The following is a 9320-nucleotide window of genomic DNA, read 5'->3' on the forward strand; positions in this document are numbered from 1 at the left end:
CCCGGCGGCTGAAAGAGAGACTTGTTTAGCGGAGCCCCCCGCACGCGAGGGGCGGGGCAAAGAGCGCGCGGCGCGGCAAATCTCCGCTCCGCACTTCGCCGGGGCCATGCCTCTCACCCTCCTCGCATATTCAAAAAAAAAAAAAATACATCAAATAAATAAATAAATACGCGGCCCAACGCACGGGCGCCAACAAGTGCTAAATAGCTAATTTTTTTATAATTTTTTTTTTGCAGGGATGTTTATTTATACCTTGCTAAAAACTCTTTGGCCACCGGTCCCTTATATACGGGGTTGGTGTTTGCTTTGGAGCTTTCTCGACCTACACAAACACGTTGGGTTGACTGAGAGATTTCAGCTCCGGGTAGGTTCGGGGAGGAGTGGGGGAGAGTTTATTTATGTATTTAATTATTTTGGTCCAAATATGTCTTTTAAAAATCAATACAATTAATCTGTCAGCTCCACGTGTCTCAGAGACGGAGAAGGTGGTGGAGGGTCCCTTTGGGCTGGGAAAAATCGATTCCCCGATTAATTGACCCAAAAAAAAGAGGGGGGGGAGGGTGGAAGTTACAAAGCGGCGGCGAGGGGGTGGCTGGAAGAGGGACGGAATTTCATCCCCCTCGTCCCGGTTCGCCCCAGCAGCCTTCCCCGGGGGGGGACTGTACCTCGCTGGGGCAAGGACCCGGGCCCCGCAGCGGCACCGGTGCCTGCGCTCCGCTCCTGCCCGGCTGCCGGCCGGCCGGCACGGCGGCAGCCCTTCGGGGAGAAGCCTCCCCACCTCCTGGGCGGCCGCCTCCCTCGGAAAAGGCCCAGGCCTCGACAGGAGGGGGAAGAACGACAGCGCAAGGGTCTGCATAGGTTGGGTTTGGGTTGGGTTTTTTTTTTTTCCCCTCGTGGTTTCGCCCACCGGCTGGGAGACCCTCCTCCCGCAGCGCTCTCCGGCGCCGGGCGGAGACCGAAGGCCCCCGGGGTGGCTCGGCACCGGGCCGCTCTGTCCCCGGGGGGGGCTGCGGGCCGGTTTGCCCGGGCTCCCCCCCGGGAAAGCGATGAGCCCCCGGGAGGCCAGCCCTCCTTTGCCACGTCTACGGGCGGCCCCGGGGCCCTGTGCCGGCCCATTGCACGGCGGCGGGGATGGGGGGGGGTGTCTTATCCTCCCCGGGCCCGAGGGGCGCTGAGCTCCCGGCAGCCGGGCGGGGGCTCCTTCACCAAGTTTTACAGCCTGTTTTTAATACGTGCCAACTTCTATATAAATGGCACTTGTAAACGTGTCCGGCTTCCTCCCGTGCAAACGAAAGGGGGTCGGAGCTTGCCGGGGGAAAGGAAAATAAAACCGGAGCTAACTACCTGTTGGAAAGGCATCCTCAGGGCTCCCATATTCACATAGGGGGCCACTCTGCAGGCGTCTAAATGGCTGGCGGTTCCCAGGATCACACCTGCGGGGAGAGACAGGGCCGGGTGAGCGGCGAAGGCGTCCCGGGGCTCGGCGGCCGGCAGCCCCCGGCCCGCCCGCCCCCCTTCCTCACCTTTGTGCATCTGGTTCTCCTGCTTTCGGCACTTTGCTCTCCTGTTCTGGAACCAGACCTGTGAAAAGAAAACGCAAACAAAAAAAAAAAACCCAAAAAAACAACGACAACAAAAAATGGAGGCAGACTGGGCGGCTGCTAAGAGAGGATTATCTCGGGGGGAGGGATGGAGGGGAGAGGCGAGGGACTCCGCGCAACTTTGCTGAGGGCTCTCCTCGGGAGCAGCCGAGGGGGAGGGGTGCCCCCCTCTACGTGCTGCCGTGGGGGCTGTTTGGGGGGGGATCCTGCTCTTTGGTGCCGTTTCTCAGCGGGAGCTGAACCTGGGAGATGAGAAGCGCCCTGGCAGCCGCGGAGCCCGGGAGCTTCGCACCGAGTGTCCGAGACCCCCGTGTCCCCCGGGCGGGCAGTGGCGGTCCTTGTGGCACCCGTCTGGAGCGAGGGGCCGCTCGCACAAGCACTTAAAATAAGCCCACGGGCAGGCCGGGTGGGACCCTCGCTCCCTTTGCAGTCACCCCTCAGCATCCCGGGGACAGCCAGCCTGGGCCGGGCCAGGCGCCGGGGTCTGGCCCCTAAGCGCCAGGGCCGCCTGCTCCCTCCCAGCTGGGCTTGGAAGTGAGGAAGACCTCGGGGAAGATGCGAGGTACTGAACTTGCACAAAGGAGCCGAACCCTTCCCCAAACGTTAAAAGAAAACAAAACTCGCTCCTGTAGACTTCTGGACAGACACGAGCAACAACATCTTTGCAGGCGGGGATGTAAAGAAGGGCTTATGCCCCTACCCGAGAAATGCCTGTAATCCAGTAATCCTGCCCTAATTCCAGCCGTTCTGACTCAAACAAGCGCAGAACTTGCAGTGGCCGCTGCGCCTCCCCTGCCTCTTTTCCAGGGGCATTTCAGCCCTTCAGACCTACTTTCCCCCTCCGAGGCGCCCGGGTTAGCAGCTCTCCCCAAAGGCTCGTCAGAGGCACGGCCCAAAATGTTTCGCGGCCCCTCGTCCTTACACCAAAACCTACCGATTGGGGACAAACATTGACTTTCACCGCTGATAAAAATCTTGTAGCTAAGTAAACACCTACAACCTTTGATGTTCTTGCACTTGCCAAGAGATCATACGGTTAATTAATACTAACTGCACTTCCTACATCAAATTTTCCCTTCAAGCTTTCTTCAATTGCCTTAATGATGGTCATTTACAACGGAGTAATTAGTGCAAAGAAAGGCTTCCAAAGGCATTAATTACCTCGGGTACCTCAGTGATTTTCTTAAGTAGGAATTGGCCTTCTCTGATTTGGAGCACCATTTTTCCTGCCTAGGGTGGCCGGGGGGGAGCGGGCAGCGGGCGGCTGCGGAGATGGACCGACCGACCGACCGACCGACCGACGGACGGACGGACGGACAGACAGACAGACAGACAGTCTGCTCCCGTTCCCTGCTCCCCGCCGGCTTGTCGCTAGCGCAGCCCTCCCCGCGCTAACGGGGCATCGCTGCCCTGAAACGCGCAGCACGGCACAAGTTGTTTTTCCCTATCAGCAATACGCAAATATTAACAACATGCAACGCTTCTCCTTTTAACCGGGCCGTTAGGGATTTATATTTTTTTTTTTTTAAATATGAGCATGCAAACTATCGTGGTGCTGTAGCGACAATAATACTTTTTTTTTTTTTTTACGGTTGTAAATCCTTTCAGAAAAATCCCCTTGTTGTTTCCCCCCCCCCCCCCCCCCCCCCCCCGGAGTATAAATTGTCAGGAGGAATTTAAGCAGCGTTTAAACAACTTCTCTTGCAAATCAGAACATCTTTCAAACAGAAATTATATTTAAATCTGGAAAACGAAGTGCCCTTTCCCTTTAGCTATGAAAAAATAAGGTTATGAGGAATAAAAGTGATGAATTAGCCACTACGTTAAGCGATAATAAATCAGGCTTGGTGTGATTCACGATCAATTCCAATTAGTCATGAATATGCTAAGTAAAGCGCAGTACACTGTTTTAGACAGTTATTTCTTCATTAAGGATCACTCAGTGATTTCTTTCACAAATGCTCTAATCTGATTTCCTTTTGATTTCCATTAGAGACAGTGAATAATGACATTTAATTTAGCCCTGCACCATAAACCCAAAGATATTTGTTGTAATTGAATTACTGCCTGCTCCTCACTATGGTCTCATAACTTTCAATTATAACCCTGACAGCTGGGTGATATGAGTTTCCAGTACAACACTAAAAATAAAAGGTTAATAAGGACTAGCTACCATAGGAGCTTCAATTTATTTACAGCAAATTTCCACACTAAATTGAAACTATATCCTTTAACAGCAAGGGACAAGCAGTTCAGATAGGAATTAGAGAACAATTCTGAAAGTATTAAAAAAAAAAACCCTTTCCCTTTTCCCCCCTTCTCCTCCTTTTTTCCCGCTTCCATTTATTGATGAATATCAAGCTCTCTGCTTATTTCCTAATTAATTATCCATTTCTCCTCTTTTCCCTCTTGATATTTCTTTTATTTGTAGTTTTATTTTCATCCATGCAAACCTCTTTTGTAAGATGATTAAATTTATTAAATTTTTTTGTCTCATAATCTCCGCCTGAATCAGTATCTTTTTTTTTTTTTTTTTTTTGGTGTGCTGTTTTAAGATCTGTAAGCACTTGAAGCACCAATTTTCCTGTAACTATGAACATCCTGTTAAGGTGCTGCTCAGTAATAAAGTACTTGAAAGAAAGAGTGCAGAATTCAATTACAAGTAATTTATTTTTATAGAAACAGTACATCAAGGCCTTGGAAAGATATTACAGAGCCCAAGTAAGAAGATCTGGGAAGATGACATAAGAGTTGATGTCCCCTTCAGCAAAAGTTTAATCTTTTCATTAATTTATATGGTGTGGTTAGATCAATCTTCCAGGAGAAAGTAGGCCAGCAGCACTCTGAACCCCTGCAATATCCCCTGCAAGCCACCCTTCCTAAGGCATGTGCCCGGCACCAACCCTCGCCCAGCTCGGTTTATACTGAGAGGCAGGAGCTGAGGGGAGAAAAGAGCCTTTAAAAAAAAAAAAAAACCAACAAAACAAGAAAGAAAACGACCTAGCTACTCTATTTATTTCGGGAAATGCCTCTCAGGAGGCGGTTGTTTAAAGCCAGATAGTCGCTTGCTCGGGCAGAGGCTTGGGAGCGGGTCCGGGGGGAGTGGGAGCTGCCTCTGCTTTCCACGGGGGGCACGTTGAAGGGGGGGGACAAGCCGACCCCTCTCCCCACTCCAGCTCGGGGCTGTGTTTGCCGTCTTCCCCCTGTGCCCTGGGGGTGAGGGCAGGCACGGAGACGGCCGCCTGTGCCCACGCAGCCACACCCGCACCTATGGGTACCCACGCGCGCGCACCTATAGGCAGATATACATATGCATGCGCATCTCTTATCTCCGGGGTGCGAAGGCGTTTTGCTCAGTGGAGGGGTTGGCTTGGTGACTTTTTCTTCTTGGGTTTGGGTCTGTTAGGCCAAGCACAGAGTTACAGCCCAAGCAGGGATTTCCTTCAGTTTCTCCTGCTCTAGGCCTGCTCATAGAGCCACAGGTTGATCTTATTAATTATTTCTAGGAGGGGTTTTTTGTTGGTTGGGGGTTTTTTTTGTTGGTTTTTTTTTAATACGACATCTGGTTTGGGGATGCATTCCCTAGTTAGCTTAAGGGGAAGGGGCGGGGGGGGGGGGTTTTTTTCCCCTGCATCAAACCGAAAATCAAATTTTAAAATAATCGATGTGAAACCACCCAAACAGACGGCTCTGATAGCTCCAGAACTACAGCAGCCCGGACCTATTTTCAAGGTTTCGAAGGCTAATTGGTATTTAGCCGTATCTGAAGCGGGATGGGAGGCGCGGGAGGAGACTCTACCAGATGGGGTGCCATGCATTCATATGCTTGCTGCGCGAATCAGAGCGGGCACCTTTCCCCCGGCTCTGGCTAATCCCGTCCCTCAGCACCCAAACCGTCTAGCCTTATTCACGGCGATTGTTTTCTGGGCTTTTTTTTCCATAACGGCCCCATAAAAGGAGGGGGAAGAAAGTGTGGATTAAGGGAGAGTTAATGGCACGTTTGCAAGGAAAAATACAATAATTAAAACAAAAAAAAAAAATAGCGAGTTGCTCAGCTATTAGAGACTTGTCAACACTAGCACCACCACCACCACTACTAACCCCCCCTGCCCGGAAAAAAAAAAAAAATCCTTCCTAGGAAATGCAAGGCACGGGCAGATACTCCCAGAGCAGAATTACTGTTTGGCAGGACAGGTACAGCGGAGTTGCAACCAGCTTCCCCATCACACGTGTCGTCTCTGCCTTCACCTCCCCGCTTTGGATGAAACGGGGCACTGTGCTAGGATCCGCTGGCAGTTAGGAAGTGAGGTGAGGACGTTTCCAGGAACAGAGCCTTTCTCTTACCTGAACCCTAGCTTCAGACAGTCCCAGCCTCTGGCTTAGTTCCTCCCTCATGAAGGCATCCGGATAGTGAGTCTCATCAAAAAGTCTTTCCAGCTCATTCAGCTGCTCTAGTGTGAAATTGGTTCTGCTTCTCCTTTGTTTGAGCTTGGTCTGTCCATCTTCATCTTCTGACTTCACATCTTCCCTCTTCTCTTTGCACTCGTAGATCCCTGCCGGGAGGGGGAAGGGGAAAACGACACTGAGCCTCCCCTCGCACCTCTCCGAAGTTTCTCTCCGCAGCGCACGGGGGGCACCCCCCTCCCCTCTCTTCGTCCCCAAACTCAGCACGACATGCGGGGGCAACGGGCGGGCGGGCGGGGGGGGTCCCCGGGCCGGCCCCGGAGGGGCGAGGGGGGCTGAGGCCGGGCCGGGGGGCACCGCTGCCAGCCCCGGGCCGAGGCGGGGAGGAAGGGAGGGAGCCGCTCTGCCTTGCCTGGCTGATGCCCCATCAGAAAAAAACCTATATCTAGAAATACAATTTTGTTTTCTTTCCAGGGTGAGGAGGAAGCCGTGCCGCCGGTTGGCACGGACAGTTCGGGGAAGGGGCTGGTAGGGAAGCCGCCGGCCCCCCGATACCTCCAGGCGGGGAAGGGCATTTCTGCATCGCCCTTTTCTCCAAAAGAAAAGGGGGTTATCAAAAAAGCCCCCCGCCGCTGTCATGGAGAAGCCACGGTGAAAATACTTGCCTCGTAAAAGAAACTTTCCACGGGCCTGAGACCGACACCGTCTGTCCCTCTCCCCCTTATCACCCCTCCTGCCCCCAAAATACCTGCCGGCGGGTCGAACCCCCCGGGGCGGTGGGCCTGCACGGCCCGGGCTGGGGGAGCGCCCTCAAGAACCATGGCTGCCCCCCCAGCCCCTCCAAAAGAGCAGAGAGCCCCCCCCAGCCCCCACGGAACCCAAGAGGGCTCGGGGCGAGCCTGCGGCCGGAGGCGGCCGCTCTGCACGCTTGTCCCGGCCAGAGGGGAGGAGGGCTGGGGAGGCAGCGGGGAAAAGCAGTTGCCCTTTTTGGTCTTGGCGAGGAGGGGTGATTTCTTTTGCTTTGGCAAATTATCTTTCTTTCCTTCTCTTTTTTTTTTTCCTCCCTTTTCCTTAATGCCAGGCGGCAGTAAGGCACCGGCCCGCTTTTAAATCCGGCTAACGAAGAGAGGAGAGGTGCTGGAGCAGGGGGCACCTCTGGCGGCTGGACCGGTTCCCCGGGCTCCCCTGCCCGCCCGGGGTGCGCATCCAGCGCGGGCACCGGCGGAGTCCCGGGACGAGCCGGCTCCGGCTGCCTCCTTTGTCCTGCTTCACCTTCTGGGCGCTGTGGGGCTGGGGTGGGGGAAGCCATATCTGCAGACGATCCCGAACTGAATCCGTTTTCCCTCACCAAATACGCACATATTTTCTCTATGTATATGTATACGCACGCACACAAATGTGCGCACGCACATATATACTAACCTCTATACTTAGGGGCATCCCAAAATGCAAATCACGAGCTGCAAGTCGTAACTTAATTGAACGTAATAAAACGTCCTGAACTGCATCTGTGCTTAAGCAAGGCGGGGACCCAAGCCCAAGAGCTGCTTTTCACTTCCGAGACCAAAACTGTCCCTGGCCAGAATCGCTCCTCCGGGCTCCCCGTCTCCCACTCCGGGCTGCGTATCGGCTGCCTAAAACTTTGGGAAGGGTCTGGCCTCCGGAGGTGCGTGTGGGGGGGTCGCTGGGTGGTTTTAATGGCGTTTTGTTCGCATTTCTCCCGTAAGGGGAACCCCTATGAAAAGACGAGGGTGCTAACCCAGCAAATGCCTAGGGAAAATTAGGCGCGTTCACAAGCTCTGTCTCCTTTCGGAGAGCCGAGGCTACAGCTTGTCCGCGATAGGTATAAAATATTAACTAGCATATCGGTGGGACTGAAATCACACGCCGGAATCAGTTGAAATTACACTGAAACCTGGCATGAATTTAAACTGTCACAAGCATCTCAGCTCTTTCCAACTCCTCCCTTCCATCCCCACCCCCAGCCCCTCTCCATAGATTAGATTAGCTAAACATACAAGCCAGAATTTCGATACACAGGGAAAAGGGAGAGTAGTAGAGATATTTTTTTTCGTTCGTTCGCATTATAATTTTTTTTTTTTAGATTTTTTTTTTCCTGGAGCATGCCCTGCTTTCATTTTTTAAAACCATCTCCTGCGCGAACGATTCCTCTAAACCGAACCCTCTCTTTTTGCAATCTCTCGACCAGAGAAGGAAAGTCGGCAGTGCTGAGCGGTACTGGCTTGTGCAGAAATACGGGTACCCGAATATGTGATTCTACACGGTCCTTCTGTTTGGGGAGGGGGTGGAAGAGAGGAGGATATTAAATAAGCGTTTGGGCTGTAAATTAAATTGCCTCTCGCCCAATGTTATATTAAACAAGATCAAACAGTAGGAAACAGCTGAAAGACTGGTTGTTGTTCCCCAACCTATTAACCGTTTTTTATTACCCCAAGCTAGCCAGTAGCTCCCCAGGCAGGTCCACCTGTCTAACTTGCCTAGAGACACTTTCTCAACTTTCTAATCCCCCCGCCCTTTTTATTCTCTCCTTCCCCTGCCAGCCCGTGCGGGATTTTCGGCTTGCTTGGTTTAAAAAATTATTTTTAAATTGTAATTTCTGTTCCGCTACGAGAAGGAATGGCGTTTTGCCCCTCGGCCGGCGGCGCCCGCCGCCCGGGGGGATGCGGTGCTGCCCTGGCCCGGGTGAGAGGGGCTGGCAGGGCACCGAGGGACCGGGCGGCCGGTGCCTCTCTCCGCAGGGATGCTCGGTCTCACCCGGGCCCGGGCAGCTCCCCCACAGCCAGGCTCCTCTCCTCCTCCTCCTCCCCTCCTCCTCCTCCTCCTGGCCGGCCGGAGCCTCTGGCTAAGGGCAGGCTGACCGGCACCGGACAAAATGTCCAGGGAGAGCCCCCTCCGCATCCAGCCTTCTCCCAGAAGAAGCAGCAGCATCCTGACGGCCCGGAAGCAGGAAGAACAGGTCTCCTAAGGCATTAAAACTCCCCGGACAAGGTTTCCTCGTACCAAAATAGAGACAGACAAAAATGTCTGACGTCCTGCGCTGCCCCCTTCCCCCGGGCGAGCGAGCGCCCTAACGCACCGGATCGATTTCGGATGCGAACGGGGGGCTGGCGAGGAGCGGGGGCGGGGAGCGGGGGGGGAAGGACCGAAATTGCGACTTATTTTTCAGGGCTACGTTCCCGTTCTGCATGCGGGCGTATGTGTTTCCAGGCGTTATGTCCCCGGCGCTGCGGGAAGGAGGCGGCCGGAGGAGGGAGGCAGGAGGCGGGAGGCGAGCCCGCTCGCCCCGCCGGGGTC

At 53.8% G+C, this 9320-nt stretch overlaps 1 protein-coding gene across 1 annotated transcript in view; it reads right to left on the reverse strand.

Moving 5' to 3' along the window:
- Window positions 1-9320, reverse strand: part of SHOX (short stature homeobox) — a 10939-nt gene that overhangs the window by 1204 nt on the left and 415 nt on the right. The window contains exons 2-6 of the mRNA XM_010580483.1: window positions 8269-8282; window positions 5946-6216; window positions 1524-1581; window positions 1345-1433; window positions 666-815 (exon numbers count right to left, since the gene is read on the reverse strand). Coding sequence (XP_010578785.1) covers window positions 666-815; window positions 1345-1433; window positions 1524-1581; window positions 5946-6216; window positions 8269-8282 — 582 coding nt within the window. The remainder of the gene's footprint in view (window positions 1-665; window positions 816-1344; window positions 1434-1523; window positions 1582-5945; window positions 6217-8268; window positions 8283-9320) is intronic.

This window comes from Haliaeetus leucocephalus, unplaced genomic scaffold (genome assembly GCF_000737465.1).
Source record: "Haliaeetus leucocephalus isolate CR32 unplaced genomic scaffold, Haliaeetus_leucocephalus-4.0 Scaffold712, whole genome shotgun sequence".
Lineage (NCBI taxonomy): Eukaryota > Metazoa > Chordata > Aves > Accipitriformes > Accipitridae > Haliaeetus > Haliaeetus leucocephalus.